The sequence below is a fragment of the Stegodyphus dumicola genome, chromosome 7, assembly GCF_044657685.1.
Source record: "Stegodyphus dumicola isolate Sdum_Otavi_A_Nest chromosome 7, ASM4465768v1".
Taxonomy (NCBI): domain Eukaryota; kingdom Metazoa; phylum Arthropoda; class Arachnida; order Araneae; family Eresidae; genus Stegodyphus; species Stegodyphus dumicola.
In genome coordinates, this window is record NC_140774.1 from 70,841,456 (window position 1) to 70,868,284 (window position 26,829).

General features: G+C 31.9%; 1 protein-coding gene across 3 annotated transcripts in view; it reads right to left on the bottom strand.

Annotated features, from left to right (window-relative positions):
* LOC118192357 (NACHT domain- and WD repeat-containing protein 1) overlaps positions 1-26,829 on the bottom strand; it is a 342,710-nt gene that overhangs the window by 60,841 nt on the left and 255,040 nt on the right. For all 3 annotated transcript variants that reach the window (XM_085820425.1, XM_085820426.1, XM_085820424.1), the window contains exons 5-8: positions 25,893-26,092; positions 18,489-18,804; positions 17,282-17,629; positions 10,592-10,932 (exon numbers count right to left, since the gene is read on the bottom strand). In XM_085820425.1, coding sequence (XP_085676551.1) covers positions 10,592-10,932; positions 17,282-17,629; positions 18,489-18,804; positions 25,893-26,092 — 1,205 coding nt within the window. The remainder of the gene's footprint in view (positions 1-10,591; positions 10,933-17,281; positions 17,630-18,488; positions 18,805-25,892; positions 26,093-26,829) is intronic.

The following is a 26,829-nucleotide window of genomic DNA, read 5'->3' on the forward strand; positions in this document are numbered from 1 at the left end:
AAATATATAAATTTAGAAAATCTGCTAGAAGTTATTTTCTCTTAATTTTTAAAAGTTTACGCAGTTTGTTGCTTCCAAAACAGTGAACCAGAGAAAAATGCTGATTTTTATTTTCTAAAGATGTTAATTTGATTTTAATTCCTGATTATTTAAAAACTCTGATTATATTTTGTAGCAGACATCAATAAAAATTATATCCTTTATTGTATCTTAAGACACATACTCTTCCAGTCATGCAAAGACAATCACTCTCCTACAGTACGTCTTATCCTATTTTTTTTATTACTGTTTAAAATCAAAAATAAAATAAATAAAAATACTGGAAACTGAGATCTTCAGATTATAGTCTAACGACTAAAAAATTTATTTACCATTAAAAATTTCAAGATATTAGAAAAATATTAAAAACTTTAAACTTGAAAAACAAACATAAAAAATTAAGATGTAAATGATCTTATACCAATCAGTTAAAAATATAACATTAGAAATGTCTTTTGTTAGTTATAACAAAGTGCAAATGTTCATATGAACTAAAAAATTATAAAAAAATTAAACTGTAAAGTAATGACTGTAAGCTCTGCATTGGAGTATCTCAGTGTATCATATAAAAGAAGTCCTTTACCCTTATAAAGTCTCCACGAAGACATCTCATACTTTTGTTAAATAAATCGATATCATATGAAGAAGCAAGTCGAAAAATAAGAAAAGTATCTTTTCACATTTTTTATTGAAACTTAACAACACGTTCACAACATTACATCGGCATCCATAGCTCGCACACAGAAGAGAGAATTTGGTGTTGCCAATATGGTAAATATAAATGTACCAAACTAACACGCCTCCTTACATTTATATTTACTAATTACAAACAAACATAGATATAAGCAATCTTTTCATCTCTACCATTTACAATTAAGCATAGATATAAACAATAACATTCAACACTTAACACAAATTATTTTTAAAAAAGTTTCTTTCCTTAACTTAAATGTTAAAATCTAAGTTAAACACAATTTAGTTTACATAAGGACATTACCAAAATCTATTTCATTTCAAGCAAATATATTTAAATAAACATCACTTAAATAAACAGTACACAAAATTTATTTCAATTTCAAACCTTCCCTAAATTTCATAAATTTAATCTTTCCTAAAGACTTAGTAAAGATATCTGCAATATTTGATTCTGAATCAATCTTTACAATTTCAATTACTCCATTTTGAACATTTTCGTGAACATAGTGATATTGAACTTCTATGTGTTTTGAATTTTTAGTGAAGTTCCCATAATTAGCAATGGCCAAAGCTCCTGAATTATCTTCATAAATTTTAATGGGGTGAGTTATATCAGCAAAAACATCATTCACAACATTTTTCAAGAAATTAATTTCTGTCACAGCCTCAGATAGAGCAATATATTCGGCAAAAGTCGAAGATTTTGTCACACAATTTTGCTTTTTGGATTTCCAGTAAATTGGATTACCAAATAATTCAATAACAAACCCAGTAGTTGACTTTCTGTCAACAATATCACCTGCCCAATCAGCATCAACATAACAATTCATAATATCAGTTTTAAGATTTTTACTATAGGTTAATTTTAGATGTTTTGTTAAATACAAATACTTTAAAACTCTCAAAGCATATTTGAAATGTGTCTCATCATAACAATTTTGAAATCTACTTAAATAATTTACGCTGAAAGATATGTCTGGTCTAGTACCATGACTAATATACAAGAGTGCTCCTATTAAATTTCTATTTTTGACATTTTGATTTAAATTAGATTGGCTTAGTTTAAGATTAGTCTCCATTGGTGTATCATAAAGCTTTGAATTTTTAATACCATACAGTTTAGCTAAAGATTCAATATAATTTTCCTGACTCAGTGTTAAGATATTACTTTTCTCATTATCATATTCAATATCAATTCTAATGTAGCTTTTTACTTTATTTAAAACCTACACACATTATGTCTTCTTCAATAATATCAACATGACTGGCAACTATTATTCTGTTATTCATCAAAACTCTATATCCAACTTCTGTATACCCAAGTAAAATTCCAAATTCAGCCTTTTTATCCCACTTAGACTTTCTCTTTTCTTCTGGTATTCTTACATACACTCTACTTCCGTATAATTTCAATTCATTAGCAGATGGTTTCCTATTGAAAAATATTTCATATGGTGTCTTCTTTACAATAGTATTTGTTAATGTCCTGTTTTTCAAATAAGCAGCAGCTTTAATTACTTCAGGCCAGTAACGTCTGTCAACTTTTGCTTCGGCTAAAAGACATCTTGCCATATCCATTATAGTTCTGTTGTAACGCTCAGCAGTACCATTTAATTCGTGTACATATGGTGGGCATGACGTTATCTTGAAACCTTTTTCTCTTGCAAATTTGTATATCTTGCTATTCATATATTCACTACCGTTATCACATCTTAGTTCTTTGATAGTCTTCCCTGTTAAATTTTGAATTTCATTTACATATTCAATTAAGCAATCAGAGACTTGATCCTTAGATTTGATACAATAAATTTTTGCCAACTTGCTATAATCATCAATAAAACTCACAAAGTATTTCTCACCATTACATCCAATTGTTCTGTGAGGTCCATTTACATCTGTATGTATAATCTCCAGAATATCTTCTGCTTTTCTTCTATTATTCTTGAATGGTAAATTGTGCATTTTATTTTCAATACATATGGCACACTTCATATATTCGGTTTCTATTTCTTTAGGGATTCCTTCTAATAGCTGACCTTTGCACATAATATCCAGATATTTAAAATTTACATGTCCAAACGAACGGTGCAATTTTTCTTTTAATGTTAACTTAGTGTTGGTCAAATGTGCAAATATTTTACTATTTTTAACATAACTCTTTACTTTATATAATCTTTCTTCTTTCTTTGCTACTGCTACTAATGAACCATTGACATCATATATTTTAGAAAACTTTTCTTTTGAAACTATTTTATGATTATCAGTAATCTTCGAATAACTTAATAAATTTGCTTTCATTTCTTTTACATAAAATACATTCTTCAATGTTACAATAGATTCAGAGTTATATACAAGAAAAGAAATTATTATATTGCCAACCTTTGTAGCTTTCAAAATCCTTCCGTCACCAACTTTCACTTGAATAGGATCCTTCAAAGTGACTTGCTCTTTGAAATATTCATCACTGTTTATAATGTGGTCTGTGCATCCGCTATCCAGTAACCAATTGATTTCATTTTTATTTGTCACAATATTTGCACTGGAACTTGTCACGTTACTTTCAATAACAGTGGTGTGAAAACTATTGCCTTGATGAGTGTTTATTCTCTGGTTAGAGTATGTTCCACGTTCACGATGTCCACTAAAAGCACGACTACGTCCTCGATTGTTTGAAGAACTTCGACCGCGATAATTAGTGGAGCCATTACAACGATAGTTCCTTTGATGGACATGCCAACAATTCTTTTTTAATGTGACCAGGTTTTCCACAGTTATAACAGACATTCCCTTGTGGGCCCGATTTGCTTGTTTCAATTTTGAACGCATTTGATTTTTCTGCTGGTGTACAATCTTCATAATCATTTTTCTCTTCAAGTAATTTTGATTTGATTTTGCTCTTTAGGTAATCGACTGTTCTGTCCTTCTCTGGTAATACATCTATTAAGTCACCAATGTGACTGTAATTTGAAGGTAATGCTCTTAGCATATAGTTCAATTTTTCTTGTTCCGTCACGGTGGCGTCGGCATGTTTCAGTTCATTCACATACTTCCCAAAATCATCGAAAAATATATTTACATCAGGATAATTTTTCAGTTTAACACATTCTAAGTTATTTCGACAAACAATTTGTAGAGACGTTGAAGTTTTTAAATACATTGCATCAAATTTCGTAATTATATCAAATGCAGTCTCACACTCGTGAATGTATTCCAATTGCTTGTTTGTTATGGCGCCGTAAATGTAATTTGTAGCTTGTATATCCTTTTCTTCCCATTTTTCGACGTCATCGTTTTCACTGACTTTTCGCTGAACCACATCTTTACACTTTTTAAATTGAAGAAATTTCATCATATGCACTTTCCAATTAAAATAGTCCGAACCATCAAATAGCGGTATGCCGATATCGCTGCTTCTTGTACATGCCATTTTTACGCTAGTATCGGTAACTTTTAAAACAAATTATAACTACTAAATTCTTGATTCATATTCACAAACCACGAGAACTGCTACCATGTTAAATAAATCGATATCATATGAAGAAGCAAGTCGAAAAATAAGAAAAGTATCTTTTGACATTTTTTATTGAAACTTAACAACACGTGCACAACATTACATCGGCATCCATAGCTCGCACACAGAAGAGAGAATTTGGTGTTGCCAATATGGTAAATATAAATGTACCAAACTAACAACTTTAGACAGAAATTCTTGTTCCTTCTACCATAGTTAACTTAACTAATCAGTGCTTCCATATTGGTTAAGTTAGGAGATTTGAATAAGGCAAAGCACACAAGAGCTATCTGACTAAGGAGCGAGATATATTCCTGGAGGACTTTCTAATGGAAAAGGGCTCGCATTGGAGAAAACCACGAAAACTGACCATGAATTCAGACCGTTCACTTAGGTTCAAACAATGTCAAACTACCAGTATTCAGCAATCTTAAACATTCGGCTACTGGTGGGACACTTTCATATTATATTTTCTAATGGATGTTAGCTTGTATTTATACTGTTATTAATAACTGTTTAAAGTTTCGCCTTTTTTTAAATTTGTGGCCTTGAAAACGGTCCTTGTATTTTTAATTTGTGACCATGAAAAGGGACTTTTTTTAACTGAGGTATTCAATCCCACTAAGATTATCGTTTGAAGAATCTGAGCTATCCGACTTGTCAATATTAAATTGCACGCACTCAACGGTGTTCTCCACCAGACAATCTAATTTCCACATTTTCTTTTCCTCTTCTTTTACATGCCTCACGCATTCAGCCCATTGCATAGGAGTCACCAAAATCAATTCCTTTCTCAATCAATTTACGGACTTCGTACTTTTTAAAAGTTCTGTTTTCGGATGCTACATACCCTTTCACACTACTCCATATGAGTTCAATTGGGTTCAGTTCGCAATGGTATGGTGGTAAACACAAAACAGTATGCCCAGCTTCAGCAGATACAGCATCTTTACAATGGAATTCAAATTGTTTTCGAAACTCAGAAACAAAAACTAAAAGTTCTGCTTTTAACATATCAGTTTTCCAAGGAATATTTTTTTCTGTCAACCAGAGCTGAATGTTTGCTTTCCTTGTACTTGAAGAAGGAACATTTTCAGACAAAATGCTGTGATAAGACACATTATCCAACACAATTACACTGTTTGGTTGCAAGTTAGGCAGTAATTTTTTTCCAAACCAGTTTTCATAATATTCTGAATTCATTTCCCCATGGTAATCTCCTTTCTTTTTCTTAGCTCTGAATATATCACATGCTTCAGGAATAAATCCGTTCTCACTGCCAGCATGAACAACTATACACCGTGAGCCTTTTTCTGAGGGAGCAATTAAACCTGTTGAAAGACCGCTCAAAAAAGCACTCTTAGTACTTTTTATAGTTGTATCCTCCCAAATTTTGGTTTTAAATGCCCAGAATTTACCTAATTTACCAAAGTTTCATCCGTGTAATGAATTGTCCTGCCCTGTGAACGATATTTTTTTATATCTCTTTGATATTTATGCCTCCAGCATTAAATATCGTCATGTTCAATCAAAATTGACTGGCATTTTCGTTTTCTGTACACAAATCCTAAATCATTCATAATTCGTCCTACTATGCGAATGGACATATTTGGCAAATCAGCTTCATCATTTATAACTTTAGCCACTTTTTGCACAGTGGGAATTTCATTCCGTAAAAAGAAACCATGAACTTTCCTTCGTTTTGTTGCTAAAGTTAACTCTTCATATTGTTTGATTCGGGTTTGTGTACTGACTTTCAGAGGTTGTTTCTTACCTGGAGTCGAAAATCCTCCATTATCTTTCAATTCGGATTTCATGCGATTTATGCTTGTCAACGCTTGTCAACAGAAACGCCAGTCAAATCAGCAGCAAAAGTAACAATATCATTATCGGATTTATTAGGAAAATGCTCCCGTAATTTGACAAAAACATTCATAACGATAATCTTAGCGGCACTGTGCGATGGTTTTCCAGTTTTATGAGCGTAAAAATTAAACACATATGTCGAAGATGATGGCAGATGCCATGAATTGCTTTTTTTCTCCTCCCGATCAGTGAATGAATGAATGCTTTAATCGCTTTTCTCATTGATAGTGGGGTGAAGTCGGTGTTGCTGGAATTTGCAGTTTCGCCAATAATGCCAAAAAAAAGGGGATGTCTTTCTGCTAATCATCGAATGATTGAAATGACTTAGCAAATTTTTAATTAAAAAGCTGGACGCAAATTAATCTATCGTTTTACACATTTTTTCCCTTACGTTCTCCTTGTTCAGCAGTAATCATATTTCACAGCGTAATTTTTACAATATTACTTCTCGAAATGGTAGAACTATATTCTTCAGCGGACGCATACAGTTTCTAGTATATCCAATGTTTTCAACTTAGGTTGACCTGTAGTATAGTGGACAAATCGGGACTTAACGTTCTGGTTATATGAAATTAATTTGTTAAGAGTCACCCCATGCAAAAATCGATATTTAGCTGACATCTATCCATTCAAAAATCAGTATTTTGCATAAAGTTTGAGATTTTTACCGATTTTTTGGCAAAAATAAGTACTTTTTCGGATTGTACAAACTCTGCTGTAAATACTCTTGTTTTCTTGAAATATTCTGTAGGAGAGAAGTATAACTTTTATTATTATTATTGTTTTAATTTGATGGTGCGAGATCGCCATTTAACTAAATGTCCCTCTTAAAATGATTATTATTTATATTCGCGTTTATAAGATAAATTCCTTTCATATAAAAATTAATATTTTAAGTGAAATTAAGATCGCATATGAAGAAAATTTTAAGTTTAAGAAATTCCATACAGTCTGCTAAAGGAAACGAAAGTTTCTACAAGTGATCAGCTTTTACGAGAAGCACATAAAAAATATTTTTTTAGTTTCTAACTAATTTTTTAAAACCATTTAATTCAATCGAGTGGTACCCTTGAGACCGAAGCAATTATTCCAGGAGAAAAATTAATTTAAATATGAATTCTGAATCCATCAAGGAAATATTTAAATATTTAAATATGAGTTCTAAATCCATCAAGGATTTTTTTTTATAAAAAACCGTCAAGCCAAGTGTCAACCAGCTCAGAAGTGTCAGCTAAGAAACCAAAGACTGATGAACAACCAGAAGAAACATGATAAGTTTTAAAGTAAGTGGGTTAAAGAATTTCCTTGGGCCTTCTTCAATAAAGTGGAAAATAATATGTTTTGTAAAATATGTCAATCTGCCAATATAAAGGATGGCGTGGGTGTGATGGATTTATAATGTTTCCAAAGAAGTACTCTGTCTCGCCACGAAAAAACTACAGAACACAGGCTTTAAATGCCAAGAAAGATATTGAAGCTCTTGAAAATATCATCAAAAAGGAAAAATCTACAACAACAGATGGGGATTTTTCAGTGTTCAAAACTGTTTACACTATTGGAAAAGAAGAACTTCCTTTAACGAAATTTAAGCCTTTAATGATGCTTATGAAATCCTGAGGAAATGAAACTGTGAAAGAGACTCACTTGAATTTATCTCAAAATTCAGTTACAGACATAATTAAAGCTTTTTCAGAAGTATTAGAATCAAATTTGCATGAGGATGTTTCACAAAGCCCCTATATTGCTTTAATGAAAGAAGAGTCAACAGAAAAACAACTGGAAATTCTAACGAGAATATCTGAGCAAGACCCAGATTTCAAAGAACAAAGAGGAAATGTTTTTTGTGATTTTAATTTTGAAAAAGCAGTAACCTTGTGGGAAAATCAGAGGAAAGGAGATTAGAATTGTAATGTAACCAAGGAGAAATGTTTTTTGCGACTTTAATTTTGAAAGAGCTGTGATATTGTAAGAAAATCAGGGAAAAAGAGATTAAAATTGCAAAGTAACCAAGAATAAATGCTTTTTGGAAAGAGGTTTGATAGTGTAAGGAAATCAGCTGTAACACTGTCGGAAAATCAGGGGAAAAGATATTAAAATTAAAATGCAACCAAGAATAAATGTTTTTTGTAACTTTAATTTGAACAGAGGTTTGATATTGTAAGGAAATCAGCTGTAACATTGTGGTAAAATCAGAGGAAAAGGATATTAAATTTGTTATATTAAATAAATATTTCATTTAAAACGTTTAATGTAAAATAAATTATTTTATTTATAATGTTTAATATTTTCTGCTAATACTTAACATATGCTATAAATGTCAAAAACAAAAATAGCATCCTCATTTTTTTCTATTTCATTTTGTCCATTAAAAAAGTTTTTTTTTTTTTTTTTTTTTTTTTTAATATATATATATATATAGAAAATTTGTCTCTGTATATGTAGTTTATGCTATTTCCGTATTTCACTCCTCCTAAAAAAGTCAAGGAGTATTTTTACTCTTCCAAAAAAATCCTAAGAATAACACTGCTCATGTGCTTAGTTAGTTAAAATAAACCAAACCATTATGAAGGCATCTTTGATTTTTTTAACTTCAGGGACATGATATTGTTTCCATAAATGCCCCCTTTTACAATTCCAACATTTCCCTTTTCTAGTGCTACTATTTTATTTTGCCTTGGAAGCTTCCACCATTTCGAATTTTTTTGTAAACTATACTGCATTTTCAGCACTATATCTTCCACACTGTTGACACCCCTTACATGCCGACAATCTTTGCTAATGACATTCTGTGCAGTTTTCCCATAATATGCACTACAACACTCTTCAAATCTTTATTATCCGCTATTCAGAGTGCTTGATGTATGTTGGGATTTCTAATAGCATCCACAAAATATTGGAGATTTAGTGTATGTTTAATTTCTTGGCTGCAATATGGTAATGCCAGCTGCATTAAATTTCCAGCATGACTCGCCAGTTCTGTATGGTCTTCAGCTGCAATGCTGGTAATTTTCAGGATTGTTCCTCTAAACTACAGATCTAATGCATTAACTAAAGCATCAATATCTGAACACATTTTGGCTGGAAACATCTGTAAGATGTCAGTAGTCTCTTCTTTTAACAATGGAGGCAAATTTAAGGCTCTGGTCAAAGTTCACTAATTTGCCACAAAATAATTTTGAACTGGATTTTCATTATGCTCCATGATGACTTTGCATCATGTTGAGAGAGATCAGTTGTGGGAATAGGGAACTCAACTGGGATGTTGTTCAAAACAGGATAAGCCAGAGCATTCAAACAACACAGAACCAGGACATAGACGAAGCCAGTTATAGAAATTTCTGATCCAATCTTTAAATCACAGCATTCACAATTTCTTCTTTAACCAGAACAACACTCTCCATCCTCCTGCAGCAATCATTTCCAAAACTGCTTTCAGATGCTCTTCCATTCTTCTCTTCATCATCTGGTTATTAGCATTCAATCAGATTCCACCTCTGACACCAACCTTGCAGGCTACTGGTTCATTGATATCTCTCTGAATGATCACTCCGGATAAAAAGAAATAAATTAACACTTTATTATAAAAATTAATTACAAACAGCATAATAAATACCTTCAGATAGCTTAAGAAAACACCTGATCATTAAGTAATTCCTTAGTTGCAAGAGAGATATTGGCAACTGCTAAAATCACTTACAGAGTAAACTCACAACTCAGGCTAATGCTAAATCTTACAGTTGAATAACAACAGCAGAAACAACAGGTCTGAGCTCTCTCAGCTATATTTATAGTGCAATATGGGCCCGGGGTGGTGTAGCATGAGTTCTAGAAATCTCGGGAAAGATAGGTTGGGAAGGCCTGTAAAAAGCATACCTTACTTAAGCTATTTTTACAGTTTGAAAACTGCCACACTCAGAACAACAAAATCAACAATTCCATATACGAAACACTTATATAAAAAATCTTGTGGCCCCAAATACAAAACATGTAAATATATAATTCAATAAATGCACAAGATAATACAATGAGAAGAATTTGAAGGTTTAGAGACATCTAACAACAATATTTAAAAAAATTCAATACACGAATTATTAAACATTTTACAAGTGATAATTTAAATTTTGTTTATAGCAAATGTTTAAGTTACACATAAATTTAAACAATTTTGAAAGTTAATTCATATTATACAAAGCGTTACTCTCTAATATTAATGATTAATTCATTAGATATTTTATCTTTTTTACAGAAGAAGTTTCATGTAGCAGAGGAAATTAAATAAGCTATCAAAATGTTTTGTAGAAAGTATACATTTTGTAGAAAGTAAAACAAAATTTAGGAAAACAATAATAACATTAATGCCATTAAATTAATAAAACTTGCTCATTTAAATACACAAACTTTTCCCCAAATGAATGTTTGTACCAAGCATAGAATGAAAATATGTAATCAAATTTATTATTACTGTAAATTTAAACTTACTGCAGAAGCTACAGCTGGGTGCTCACCATACAAGGCACAACACTGTTCTGATATACTTCTCAAAAGCTGCTGTTGAGTTGCAGATTCTGCAGTCAAGCCCACAAGCCTAGTAACTATACATGCTCCAGGGGACCATGTAGATGCTAATTCTGTAATCTTTGCCATAAGGCATGTCTTACCACAGCCTGAAGGTCCATGTACTATTAAAGGAGAGCTTTTACTTCCAGTTATATATTCCTTTACAGATTGAAGGCTGGTTTCACAATGCAAGAAGTTCTTGCTTAACTTTTGGCATGCTTGATACTGTTGAATTAGTTCTATATATAAAGGCTTTTCAATTCCTGAAAGTATTTAAGACAATCCTTAAAAGAAATAACATAAGGTTTACGTAAATTTTAATTTTTTTCATAGAACTTGTTTCCGTTTCCATTTTAAGAACTTTCTTATTTTTGTCAGAACTCATGCCAACAAAGGAGACAAATTTGAAGATGTTAATTTGTTATCATATAAATGTTATTTATCACAGCAGTTATTAGTTTAAAAGTGAAATCAATCAGATATAAAAATTATATTTCACCCTAAATCTTGCAGCTTCTATAATTCTCTGCTCTTTTACTAATGGCCGACAAATCTCTACCTCAGAAATTTTTCTATATGGTACTGTAAGATCAAAAAAATTTTTCACAATAAACACTGAAAGCAAACTCAAAGCTGCAGAAGTCATAAGGAAATATACATGGCGGACAACTGCTAAGGCTGGATCACAAACAGTTATATACTGTGTAAAAAAGTAAGTGTAGTTAGACGCCAAGACAAAATAATGCCAAAATACTAGGATATAACAATAAAGATAATTTATTATGCTTCAAATCCAGAAATCTTTGAAAACTGTTGAAGGGACAAAATGGTCGTTTTGTGCAGAACATGTAAAAGTGTGTGTGTGGGGGGGGGACACAATCACTTTCCGCAGGTTTTTTTAGTGTAAGATGTATTTTAGTGTAAGATGTCAATACGGAATATGGCCACCATGGAGGGTTATGCAAGATTCCACACATCATGTCATACTTTGCACAACATTATCCACCAACTGTTGGGGTAATTTATCCCCTTCCTCTGTCAGTACATAGATGAAGATGTCTTTGTTTAATGGAGGGCACCGTCGACCAGAAAGACTCCTCTCTAAATATTTTCAGTGGGATTCAGATCTGGACGCTCTCTAGACACTCCCAGACAGAGACTGTTCGATGACATGTTGCATTGTTTTTTGTGAAAACAAATTTATCACTGACAGCACCATGGAACATGCGAACATGCAGCAGTAGAACATCATTAACCCCTTAACGCATTTGCCCGTGTCTCACATGGGCGAAAGTTTCCGGCAAATTTGCATATGCCCGTGTCTCACACGGGCGCCCTTGTATCTCGCGTTATTTCATTTCTAATGCTTGTCTGAGATCCGTTCCAGTAAAAATAAATAGGCTAGATTATAATTAAACTTATTTGACATAGATGGCACCACTATTCAGCATTTTTCTTGTGTAAACCACATGGCGCATTTTGATGATTAGCTATAAGTTTGTTAGGAATTCTTTGCTATAAAGTAGTCGTTTGGTGTGGAAAAGGTAAGATATCCATTTTTATTACGTAAATATAATAAAAGTAAGCAGTTAACTGCAAATTATATTACTAAGTGTTTTTGTAATTTAAAAAAAGTTATCTGATAATGAGCGACTCTGACGATGACAATTTTGAATATGCCAATTTATCAGACAGTTTCAGCGATGAGAGTGATGATTTCTTGAGTGATGGAAGTGAATTGGAAGATAATGACAACAAAATTTTGGATATAGCAAGGAATTGGTATCAAATTAGTATAAATCAACCAAACGGGACCATTTGGAATTCCCTAAAACGCTTGTGGAAAAATTAAGTGAAAAATACCATTCAAAAGTGTTACCCAAAAGAACAGGTCGGCCTGGTTACCAACCTGGGCCTCTGAGACTAACTGAAAGGCACTTTCCCGAATTTGTACCACCTACAGAAAAGAAAGAGGCCCCTTGTAGAAATTGCGCCGTTTGTTGCAGTAAAAGAGATGAGAGGGGTAAAAAGATAAGGAAAGAAACAAGATACTATTGTAGGAACTGTAATGTTGGACTTTGCGCAGTACCATGCTTCATGGTATATCATACCAAACTGAATTTTTAGTCAATTTTATGTTTGCAAGTATGAAAATTTGATTTAATTTGATTTTAATAACTTGAAATTCAAAATAAACATGTAATCAAATCGTTTTCACTTTGTTTGTATAATATATATATATATTTTTAAATTAGCCTATACTTGTACCCCTGTATGTTGTCTTTTCTAATACAAAGGAGCATAACAAAAGACAACTTTAAGTGATATTATTCCAAAATTAAAAATAAGATTTTTTAATTAAATTTTTAGTTAAAAATTACTTTTATTTGTCGATCATGTCTTAAAATGCACTAGAGAATATGATTATGCAAGAAAAAAATAGGTGATTTTTTGACCGAAAATTAAAAATTAATGTGTGCCTTAAGGGGTTAATGAAACACTGGCCAGTCATAGTCCCAGTTGGAAGTATATAGAGTGACATATGCCCATTGATCATGATCCCAGCCAATACCATGATACTACATGTAAGATATTGTCTCTTTCCTGTATGTTTGTCGGACTATATGCAGTACCATTCTCATGCTACATCAGTTGTCATCCACAATTAGATGAGAGACTGAACTTACTTTCATCAAAGAACAGTATATAAGACCAGTCTTCTCCCTCCAACTGCGATGCTGATGACACTATTGCAAATGGGGGATTGGTGATGTCTAGACAATGGAATGCACATAAGAGAACAGTGGATGTATAGTCCACCTTGATACAAATATGTGGCTACAATTTTTCAGGAGATTCACTTGCCAGTAGCAGATTTGCTACCTCAGTAGCTGTGCTGCAGAGGTCCCTTTTTGTCGCTAGCACTATGTATCTATCTTTCGCAGGCATGTGCTGTGAACATGAACTCCGTAATGTTTGTTACACATTCCATTTGTTTGAAATGATTTCCAAAGTCTTGAAACAACACTGTGGCTGACACTGAATTCCATAGGAATATCTGTTATTTTTCACCCTTCTTCAGTCTTGCCAATAATATTGTCAGGCGTAAAAACCTCCAAGTGATGTTGGACACCCCGAAAATTGCAAATTTGTCAATTGATTCTTTCCTGTTAAATTCTGCTTTTTAATAACAATGCTCAATATGTACCAAATCCTTTATATTTCTTAGCAGTGCTATCAAATGACGAACAACTTTAGCAATATGAAATTTGCATACACATAATACATCTTACTGCTTCCCACACTCATGCTAATTTCCACATTTTCTTGCCTTCCATTTTGTGGTTGCAATGCAGCTACTGTCATCTGTCCTTAGCAATTGTCCACCAGAGTATTTTATGGAAAATATGTTACATGTCATTGGATGATATCATACCATAATTTGGATTTCAGAAACAGATTTATCGAGCTGACTTAGATAAGGTTTGCTTTTTGGGCATTTAATGAATATGGTAAAAACAAATTCAAATTACTTCAAAAAAAGTTTAGCCCTTTTTCCAATAATGTTAGAAGATTAAATATTATATTCAATATATATTGTGTCAAAAGTTCTTCAAAATAAAAACAGTAATCCTGAAATTGATTCAGAATTCTCAAGAAAATGCAGGGAAAGAAAATTGTTAAACTAAGAAAAAACTGTATTCAGATTTATAAAAATTTTCTCCAGTTAGCAGGTAAATCCATTTTGGTATAGAGAAAAATAACAAAAGTTTAAATGCATGTTGAGAAACTTTTTGCAGATGAAACAATCATAAAGCTGAACATTATTTTCAATAAAACCTTTATTATGCATCAATGCATATAATTTTGAACCAATTTTAAAGGATTAAAGTTAAGACAGTAAAATACTTTTTTATACTTCAGAAAACATAACCTTTTTACTTTAAATGAATGAAGAACATAAAAAATGATTTCATAATTCATCCATCCTTTAACCATTTTTGCAAAGCAATAATGCTATTTTTTAGTATTCTAATGAGTGTGGCAGCTGCTACTCTCTTTACTGATTTTTATAAATTAATAGAAAATTCTTAAAAAAATATACTTAAGAATTTTTATGGATTAAAATAAATAACCCAAATTAAACTTATTATCAAAAAATAATAATAATAATAATAATCTGCTGTTGATGAAAATATTTACTGAAGCCATAGTTAGGAAAGTAAACTTGAAATAAACATAATATGAATATTTTTGTCTTTATGATTAGAAGTAAATGCAGAAATGATTTGATCTGAGACCAAAAGTTTAATAATGAATTATTTGAACAACAAATATATACATCATATACCATATGATAATTTGTAAGTTTGGATAATGAGTAATAATTCAGCTGTTACTCTTACTATGTCTGAGAAGTTACAAGGAAATACAACAACAAATTAAGTTAAAAAAGAGAAAATTTAGTTGAGGTATAACATTTTTATAGTTGATACACCATGTTTTTAAAATTTTTATCTACATTTTGCTAACCAATTCAGTGTTACATTACATCTGTTTGCTTCTTACTATTAAATCTGTTTTTAATTATTTACATTTTCAAACTAGAACAGAAACATCATTTCTTCCTTTTTGCATTTTATCATTTAGGATTATACGAGGGTTGGAACTTTAATAGTGGCAACACAGCTGAAAAAACGCTACGCAACAAAAATAAAGAATATCACGTATACCACATGTAAACTACATACCTACCTTACCTCTCAGCAAAAAGACTCGTCCTGCTTATGTCACGCGCATGCGGAGTGACACGAAGAACGGATGCTTGTATTAGCTCGCAGTCGAAAGTAAGTGTTGTCAGGATGTTTTCAAAACAAGAACAACGATGTTGGACAAAAATTGAATGTGCCACAGGTCGTAAAGCACGACAGTGTCATCAAGGGCTTCAAGAGGCTTGCAAGGAATCTGCATTGCCTTACAGAACTGTAGCAAGATGGGTGAAAGCATTCAATGAAGGATGCCAAAACGTGGCAGACATGCTGCGGCCAGGTCATCCGAGTGTCAGCGATGCAGACGTGCAAGCTGTTGCCGCACCAATGAACAGTGATCGCCACCAAACGATTCGTCAGCTGGTCGGACAAACAGGATTAGCGCATACGACTGTGCTGCACATTCTGAAGGAACGCCTGTCCATGAGAAAAATTGCTTCATGATGGGTTCCACATCAGTTGACGGAAATGCAGAAATGGCTACAATACGATGCTGCCCAAACCCATCTGGAGTGCTATGAGCGCAAAGGAGATGCTTTTTTATGCCGTATCATTACGCTGGATGAGACTTGGGCCCAATCATACCAGCCAAAACTGAAATGCCAATCAAACAAATGCCGTTGTCACGGGTCACCACGACGTTCGAAATTTCATCAGAACCCCAACAATGTGAAAGTTATGGTGATTCTCGTGTACGACTCTGATGGTGTCATCCTAACTCATACCGTTCCCCCACAGCAGACCATCACTGCGCAGTATTACTGCTCATTTTTGGAGCACAATCTCCGACCAGCTTTGAGAAAAAAACGGCGACACTTTCTGCAGAACGCTCCTCTCATTTTGCATGACAATGCTCGGCCACATGCAGCGCAAGCTGTGACTGATTTTTTTCAAGCGATGGGGGCTGGGAAGTGCTTTACCATCCACCATACTCCCCAGATCTAAGCCTTTGTGACTATGACTTAATTCCTAAGATGAAGGAACCACTTCGTGGCACTCGCTTCCAAACTGTTCCTGAGATTCTTGCGGCAGTAGACCGGTCCATTCAAACTATCAACAAAACAGGCGCTGCTACAGGTATTCTGCAACTTCCACATTGTTGGAAACGGGTTCTACACAATGCTGGCAACTATATTGAAGGATTGTAAAACATTGTAACATGAATCACTTTTGTATTCCTTGTAAATAAATAGTTGCCACTATTAAAGTTCCAACCCTTGTACATTAAGGGAAACAGTTCATATTACAGGGAAAAGAATATAAATATATTTCTTTGATTCTAAGCTACATTTCTCTCTTATATAAACACATTTCCAAAAATGAAGTGCACATTAGACTGCAGTTTTCTTTCAAATTTTTCTGCCCTTTGCAATGACTCCACAAACATTTTGTTCATTTAAAAAGTATGTAGCATTACCAATTCTTTTGATAGCCCAAGAGATGCTATAATAGGATAAGTGAAGATAAAGATAGCTTAGAAGTAACAAACTGACTATAAAATAGACTCTGATTTTTTTAAAAGGCTTGATAATGTATATTGATGAAGTACTGATGAATGTACTGTGCATGCCTACTGATTGGCATTATTACTGCTGGTAAATCAAGGTCTACCACAACAAAAATATTTGTATTAAGATTTTAATTTCAGTTATCTGCTTTTCTTTAGAATCAGAGTTTTTTTCTTTATTTCCTAATAAGTGGTACTAAAATTAAGAAGTGTGAATTACATAAAAATACTGAAACGTTATATAAATCACTCAAAGAGCTTATTTTTTTTTATAAAAATATATCATAATACATTAATTATTTAAAAAAAGCTCCAAAATCAACAGATAAATTGTACCTCTATATATATCATGAGCTTCATCAAGAAAATCCTCTTCTAAAAGACCATCAATTAATTTTTTCAGTTCATCTTTCAGAGTATCGCAAACATCTGATATATACTGCTCATCCTCTTCAAAATTCTGTGGATCAATCCCTTCTTCATGCCACTTCACATAAAATACCAATTTCTGGGTGTCTGGTAAATAGTCTTCTAGTTGGATTTTTGATTGATCAATTCTACGTGTATTTGGAGATGATTTATCACTACTAGATGGCTTGTGCGTAAAACGACGCTGCATCCATAAAACTCTTTTTGCTTCTTGAGGATCATCAGTTACTATAAATTTGATTTCTTCTTGCAAAACTAGAATAGACAATGAAAATAATATGTTAAGCCAGTTAACAGTTTTTCAAATGACCACTCAAATCACAGAGAGTAGTTGTGCTTATAGATATAAATCTGCATTAGTAAAGAGAATATTTGTTGCAATTAAATAAGTATTCATTTATTATAAAAACACAAGGCAGCTGTTGAGTTGTGGAAATCTTTTTTTATATACATTCAAAACAATGGTATGCATAATTTTAGAAAAAGAGCCAACTTAATTTATAAATAATCATTCTAGCAAAATAGTATTTGAAGTAAAAAATAAATAATTTTATAAAAGAGCAAAATTTAGATCTTTATGAAACATCAGATGTCATTATTGTATTTATTTATATGAAACGAAACAAAAATCAGATTAAGATAAGTACAAGTACCATATAATGAAGTTTTGTATAAAACTGTGCTGGTATAAAACTTTATATAAAACTGTGGGTATATTTACAGGCATGCATTATGAAAATGAATTTTGAATCAGTCATGTAGATATGAAGCATGATAAATAATCATTCTGGCAAAACAGCATTTGAAGTGAAAAATAAATAATTTTATTAAAGGGCAAAATTTATATTATATTTTTATGAAACATCAGATGTCATTATTATGTTTATTTATATGAAAGAAAACAAAAATCAGAACAGAATAGCACAAAATAAACTACATAGCTATACATATTTGATACAAAAAGTATCATATAATAAAGTTTTTGACTTTGCGCTTCATAAAACTGGAGGGTATTATGAAAATGAATTTTCAATCAGTCATGTAGATATGAAAATAAATGAAGAAAATAATTTCTTAAGCTAACTTAGCTATGTAATATGCCAGAGCTACTGACCAGAAGTGAGATTCTTTTGCTTCTGGCCATCTGGAAGAATATTTCCAAAGACAGTTATCATTTTCTGGGCTTCTTCTTTCCATTTATTTGTTGAATTTTTCCTCTCAGAAATATCTTCCCCTGCCATAGCTGGATAATGAGTAATCACAGGCTGTAGCACATATACCATGGGAGATGCTTTAGAATCTAATTTATACCACTTGTAAAAAAGTTCCTTATCTTCTTCATTTTCCACTGATTCCATTCCAGATTCAAAATGAGGCTTTGGTAATGTGTGTGGAAGAAGAGTGGCACCAATGTTATCATTAAACACAACCTAAAACACATGCAAATGTCTATCAATAAACAATATTTTACACATATATATGTATAATATTCTTATATGTAGTCCAAAAACATTTATAATCATTTTGTATAATATTTTCATTATGCAACATATAGCTAAATGTAGATCATATGGAGCAGAATGGAGAACCAAAGCCACTACATTCAAATAATTTTCTATCATTACAAGAAGCAAATTATAAATGCACACAGTCACACATATACAACAGCTGCATTTGTATATACTGTTAACATGCCTATTTCAATCAAACATAAATAAAATACTCATATCAGTTTTTAATTTCTTCAAGATTTTTTTGGGGGATGATTAATTACAATAGGAAAAAAAAACTATACTGTTTAATTAATTATTCATGTGTGGAAGATCATCAGCATTCATTGTGACCATACGTGCTTTGTGTTTTTCTGCTGAGATAGGCAATTACACTGATATTAGTGAGCTACTATTCCAGTGACTACAATTGACTAATTGGAATATATTTAATTCTGCTTCCAGTCAGAAATTAGTTTTTCTGTTTGTTATCATTTTATTTATTTAACTGTGATCATCATCATAGAGATTTCTTTTCCTCAACTCCTAAGTGATTTAAAAAGAAAATCTTAAAAAATAAATAAATTAATTAATTAAAAAAAAGGTTCATTTGTGTAATATTGTGAAATACAGTTAGTTTAGCCAAATCATTAGAGGATACGAAAAAGAAGTAAAGATTACATGTGAGATGCCCAGTTACATCAACACATAAGAATGGGTAACTGGAGACATAACTATAATTAAAGCTATAATACATTTTAATTATGGTCAACAAAAAATAATTTGTTTTTTATTACTAATGTTATGGAAATTGTTATGTATTATTTTGTTGTGTATAACTATTATGTATTATTTTACTGTGCATAAAGTATTTAGTAATTATATTATTTTCTGTGAACAATAAATCTGTAATGCTCGTATTTAAGAATTAATGCATAATATTTAGTATTGTTTAAACTTTAACTCAATTACAGCAAAGCTCCTTTAAGTTTAGCTGAAGAAGTGATTTAGAAAAAAGGGCGAGGTTTATTACTTCTGTTTCCCACGAAACAGTCAGTTGCGGCCAGCTGCAATTTCCTTTTTCGTGGGAGTTGAACACATGTATTTTGCTCATTCAGAGGCAAATAGTTCTAAGGGGTGTCAATTTTTGACAGAGTTATAGGTTAAAAACATTCCTCTTTGCATGGGAAAGAAAAGGTCTGTCATCTTGTAGAGAGTTCTGAATTTCTTAGAATTTTGGTCGTGGTTTATCACTTTTGTTCTAGTTGGCTAGCGGGAGTCCAAGTTTTGTTTAAGATTGGCTAAATTTAAATTTTATTAATGTTTGAGCCAATAGTGAATTAGAGGCATTTTCTTTGTGAATGTCAATTAAGTTTTCTTAAGCCGTTGCACGGTAGGAGAAAAAGAGATTTTTCGTGAGATTTGGCCCTGTTTTAATCAACTTTGAGAGAAGCATTACCCGGCGACCCCTTGGGGGCGACTGCTGTTATGGCTAATATTGTTTATCTCCATGGCACTGGCAGTGGGGACCAGTTCGAGCTCATTGTGGGCTCCTTTCAGTTAAATTTTGGCATAACTGGCTGAAGATCTGGGCCAAGGTTCAGCATCTTAATTATGTCTTTGTCGTTTTCTAGGTGTGGAAGAGTTGACTCTGAATTGCTCGTGCTGAAGTTCCAGTTTGCTTTGGAAAATATGGAAAAAGAGCGATGTCGTTATTTCCTGCTGTCCATCTCCTTCTGTTATCTTCAGAAAGTCTTCAAAATAAAAGGAAAGGCTGATTTTTTTTTTTTTTTTTTTTTTTTTTTTTTTTTTTTTTTTTTTTTGAGTTAAATGCTGTTGAACCGAGTGGGACCATTTTGTGACTGGATCCCGGTAGCTTCCCGAGGCTCTCAGACTGGTATAAGTGGATATGTGAGAAAACATTTCTATTTTTATTTTGCCTTTCTTTTATAAGTAATCATTAGGATTTGGGAAGAGTTAAGTTCTAATGCCTTAGCCGACTTTTTATATAGATTAAAATTTGTATTTTGCTGTTAATAGATCAATCAATAGTTGAGAAAGTGTTATGAATAAAAAATAGTTGAGAAAGTGCTAGCTATGTTTTTTAAATGTTTAATTGTCATGAGTTTAAATTGAGTACATATTTAAAAGATTAATATGAGGTGTTTCACTATGATTTTTGTATTAATGGAATAATGTTTAAAATGAGATTGATATGAAAAAAAAAAAAAAAAAAAAACTATGAGTAACCTTTAAAAAGATTTTGTAGGGGTAGTCTGGCCAGCTATCTTAAATAATAATATTTGAATTATTTAATAAATGTGCTTATTATTTTTATTACTGTATGTTTCTTTGAGTATTAATTGTGGTCTACTGTAGGTCACCTATGTGTTCCTTACAGAAACATGATTATTTTATCGAACCTGGGTAACCATATTGCGGTAGTAGAAAAATCAGTTTTAAGAGTTGTGACTATAAGTGTTTAAGAGTTACTAGTGTTTAAGAGTTAGTTGTGACTATAAGTGTTTAAGAGACTATTAGACTTTAAGAGTTGTGACTATATTTGTTGAGTAGACTTCTTAAATGTGAGATGTATCTTTCCCTGGTATTTTGAAGAGATCTGTGTAGTATTTTAAATGTTAAGGGTTTAAGGCTATCTCTAGATTTTGTACTGAAATTTATGTGTTTTCAGGTTGGAGATCTGAATTAGTTTTATTTTAGTGAGAGATAGCAGATTGATGATTTTGTTGCAAAAGTGCAATTTTCGAATTTTGTTTTGAAAATTAATAATTAATGTTTGATTCTATCAAGACACTAGGGATGAATCTTTCACCTTCTTTGAAAAAAAAAGTGTTTTTATTTTGATTATGAAAGTAATTAAGTAATACTGTTTTTTTTTTTTTTTTTTTTTTTTTTTTTTGCCACGGCATTAAGAAGTAGTCAGTTTAAAAGTTAAATTGTCAAGGTAATTTTATTGCTTTTTCCACGTAACACAAACAGCATAAAGATTGCCTAAATTAAATTCTTATATCTTTGTTTGCAGGTGGGTAAAACTGAAAACATATAAAGATTTTGTTTAAGACAGCAATCTGCACAATATATTTGACTAATCAAATGGCTTTACATGCATAATACTTAACAAGTATCAAAATTAACTGAATTTGTTTAATGAAATCATTAAAATTCAAAGAATTTAAAATAAAAATGAAAAAACTGGTGGCTGTGAAGAGGGACACAAGTAAATATCATCACATAATCAAACCTTTTGATTCCATCCTTATGATGCAGTTTATGGCATCTGTGTAGCCACTCAATGCTCACAAATTTGAAAGACAGAATTCTTGAATCTAATGCACAAAAGCTTTCAAGAGGTCACCCTTCCAAGTACTGAACATGTCCGATGCTACTTGACTTTGGTGATCAGATGAGAACCGGTACTTTCAGCATGGTATGGCTGTTGACATTGTCCTATAGTATAGGATTCTGCTCTCAAGTCACAGTTCTGTCCCCTAAGCCAGTGTGGCCTCTCACACAGCACTTCTGATTTAACCCATAGATGTCACCCTGAGCAAGCATCTGCTAAAACACAGAAAGCAGAGCTGCAAGCAAAAAAATTACCACTTCAAAAATTACTAAATTACCACTTGGTGCCCTTTCGGACGTGACAGAAAAATGCACCTTGGGAAAAACTGATGAACTAACCACACCCAAACAAATAGACCTGGACAATGCAATGAACATTCATTGCAAATTTATTGCATCAATGCAATGAACATCAAATGCATGTCATGACTTGCTATCATTTTATTACCAATCATCATTATGCTATATTAACTCTTTGCTTATATTTATCTCACTTTGGACTTTTTAAATCATTATTTTTGAAATGCTAATTCTCATCTCCTTATGCACTTTTACTACAGTACTTGAAAGCTATCTATACATTTATCTTTACATAATCTTAATAATCTGAAATACAGCTCCAGCCCAGCAACCCATTTCACATGACAACAGGTTGTGTCTCCTCATTAACACAAAGTTGCTGGAGAAGCCTGTGCAGTGTAAGCAGAGCCACTCAATGCTCACAAATTTGAAAAAGTAGGAATTCTTGAATCTAGCACATAAAAGCTCTTTTGCCCTCGCAGCAGAAGATTCCACTCCCATGTCAGGGCTTCAAATTCAGTCCTCAAAAGCAACATGGCCTCTTGCATAGCACTCTGATTTGACCTCATTTATGTCACCACGAACAAGCCTCCACTAAAACACTGAAAGAGATGCTGCAAGCCATGAATCACAACAAGTTAATAATAATAAAAATAATAATAAAAACCTGGCTGAAACTTTCATAGACAGCCTTTTTGCCTAAAGACGGCCAAAAAACTATACCACCAAAATAATTTATTACTTTTGAATTAATATATACTTACTTATATTTTAACTGCTCCTCACCTTGTACTTTTTAATCTGAGGTAAAGACCATACTTGCCTCATGTTCCACTGCAGTGCTTGCTTTTATTTTCAGACATCAATGTGCCCACATAATTATGGCCTATTCGAGATTCAAACTCAAACCCAACAGTATGCAAGCTAATTTACCCTAACCATCTCAACATATGGAGTGGCTCTCAGGCTATCATGGATAACATACTTGCTTATGTAAAATGAAATTATTTTAGAAATAAGTATGGTTTGAATTGCAGTCTTAACGGAGTACTGGCTCTAATGAAGAGTCATTTAAGTCCTATAAAGAAAAATAATTTGAAACAATGTTACAAAAACAAGTTATCTGAAACCATTCTGTTCAGAAAGCTATTTAGGTTGAAGTTATTATATTTTTTCCATCTCTCAAAAGCGATGTGAAAAGGGATTTCATCAGTAAACAAAACTCAGCTTTCTTTCCATGCATTTAAAAAATCTGATGTGTACACCACATGACTTCCTTGTACAGAATATTAAATTATACACATTTTTTCTTGCATTTCATTTAAACGTATTGGATTGAATTAAATCTGCTTTGCAGACAGTGCATAAACCACAGTGGAATAAATGCATTCTTTAAAATTCATTCTATTTGTTTATCATAGCGACATTCTGGTGATAGGTTCACTTAACTGTATTATATTTCGTTCATATTATAACTCAGAATGCACAAAATTTATATCATTTAAAGAATTATCTAATCGTTGCCACATGTTCTATTCAAATACTATAATAAAGCTAGAACGATGTATAAAAGAAATTAAGCAAACAAAACAAAAAAGAAACAGTTTTTCACAGACGACTGAGTATTTCTCATTCAATTAATTCAGTTCTCACTTCGCGAGAAGGTAAAAATACATAAAAACTCAAAATATATGTATTAAAAATTATGAAGTAAATCACAAACACTTATTTCCTCGAAAAAATTCCAGAAAGGATTAAGCATGATTTAATTCGCAATAATAAATGAAGACGCTACCTTTGTTGTTGCGAAGCTAAGTTTCTCTAGATTGGCAACAAATCCCCTATCCTGCTGTTTCAAATGTAAACAAGAGCAATGGCAGCCATCAAAAACATTATTAGGCTTAGCTGCACTTAAACAACTTTAAAATTGTTAATAATTCTAAAAATATTGCATACAGATTTACTAAAGGCATAAAATCCTTAACCAGAAGACATGAACAACATAATTCAATCATTTTTAAAGCAAAAAATGTACAATTTACAAACACATAAGAGTAAAGAAACTGAGATCACTGAGCTGGGTAACAGAGTGGATATATATATAAATATATTTATATACGTTTGGTGTGTCCGATTACAACCAAAATACCAGGTGCACATCTACATGTTATAGCAGTCCTATACACAAAATTTCAATGTTCTGAGGCTACTCGTTTTTGAGTTATGCGAGGTACGTACGTACAGACGCCACGAGCAATTCTTTTTACAATTCAAATTTTTAGAATTTAAAAAGAACCTGAGGATATTATGGCTAACTTTGTATTTAAAATTAGGTAAAAAAGCAACTTTAGCTTGGAGTAGAGTTTGAATAAAACTCTCATATATTTTCAGAATGATCAGACACAGGTCACTCACTTTTAGAAGGGGGAGCTAAAGCTCTTTTCTCCCACAAAGTGACATGGTATTTTATTCAAAATCTATTGCAAACTAAGGTTTTTTTTTCACATAATTTTAAATTTTATATTGGCAAATTTTCTTCCAGTTTAAGTCTGCTTTTTTCTCTGGAAGTAGACTTAGCAAAGAACTGAAAGAGATGCCTTTTATAAGACGAGACATTGTCAGAAATAAATCTTTGTATACAAAACATTTAACATTAAAATTTGAAAACCAACATGTGTAAAAAAGAAAGCAGATAACTGCAGTAAATCCGGTAAAAATACTTCTATGCAGGTAAGCAAGAAACATTTTGTTGCATTCTTGCTTTTACAGTTAATTAAATTTTACTCCAAAGATATTAAATTACACTACAATTTTTAAAAACTCACAATCACAATGAGCTAAAAGTTTCTTGGATAATAATTATGATTCATTTTAAGTAGTATGTAAGAAGTAATAACAGAATTTAAATTTTTTTCGTGAAATCTACATTTTAAAATACTGGATTTTTAATAAATCCAGTATTTTCAAAAGTAGGTTTCCTAAATTCCTCACTAACTCCATCAAATTCTTATATAAAACAGATGCAGAGGAAGTATTTTATTAAATATTCTCTATTGTTCAAAATTACTGTTTTATTTTTCTTCCTAAAAATAAATTACAAGGATTGGTTACCTACATTTAAACAAATGTGTTAAAATATATATATATATATATACATAATATAATATATATAAATATATATAATAAATATATTTATTATATATATATATATATTTATATATATATATAATATATATATATATATATATATATATATATATATATATATATATATATATAAAGAAAGAGATTATTTTTTTTCTCTCTCCCTTTTGAGTCTCACATAAAAATAACCTCTTTTTTTCATATCAGGTAGTACACATTACCAGAGTCAACAGTCGTCTTCTTGTTCTCCACTTTTCTAAAGTATTCATACATAACTCTGGCAAACTGTGGTCAACAAGCCCCACTCCTGGAATTCCCCAGTGCAAGTCACTCACGTTTAACTCATATCCTTTCTCAGCAGTGTATCTCCTCAAATAAGGAAAAATGCGTTCTGTTAAGGCGTCACGTTCAACAACAGAATCTTCAAAAAAGAGGAAAATAATTAACATTTCATGTATTCAGTATACAGTCAAAAGTCGTTAATTCGGACACCCATAATCCGGAATGATCTATAATCCGTACATCAAAGCTACAAACTTTCTGCGCATGCGTCGCGTTGACGCATGCACGTAAGACCTTTACCGCTGCGAATTTGCGCGTGCGCAAAATATGTTTACGAATGCGCGTTTAATGTATAACAGACGGGATAAGCTAAGCTAAAATTATCTAATTATCTATTTTTGTTAATGTTGCAGATTGCGTTGTTCCTTAATCTTCGAATTGGATCCGGATTATTATTTTTTGCAGACTGTTAGAGCAATTTTATAAAAGTAAGCTTGAACTTTCGATTATGTCAAATAGAATTTCCGATATATATTTGCTAATAAGTAAAGGATATACAAAGCGAAAGTATCTTTCGGAGTCCATTAAACAAAAAGTGGAATTGCTGCAAAAAATGGATAAAAGCATATCCTTTGTTTATCTAAACTTTAACGTTTGTTTATCTTTAACGCGACAGCGGCGTGCAATGAATTGGAAGTTGATCTGTCAGCACTATCCTTATTTTAAGGGCAGATGTTTTTATTTTATTTGGCTTATAATTGCTTACTCAATGTAGTATTTCATCTCGTCTTTGATATGATTTAAATCAAATGCCTCTCACGTCCGATAGCGAAGAAAGTATCAGAGGTTATTGAAAACAAAAAAATTTCGATTGAC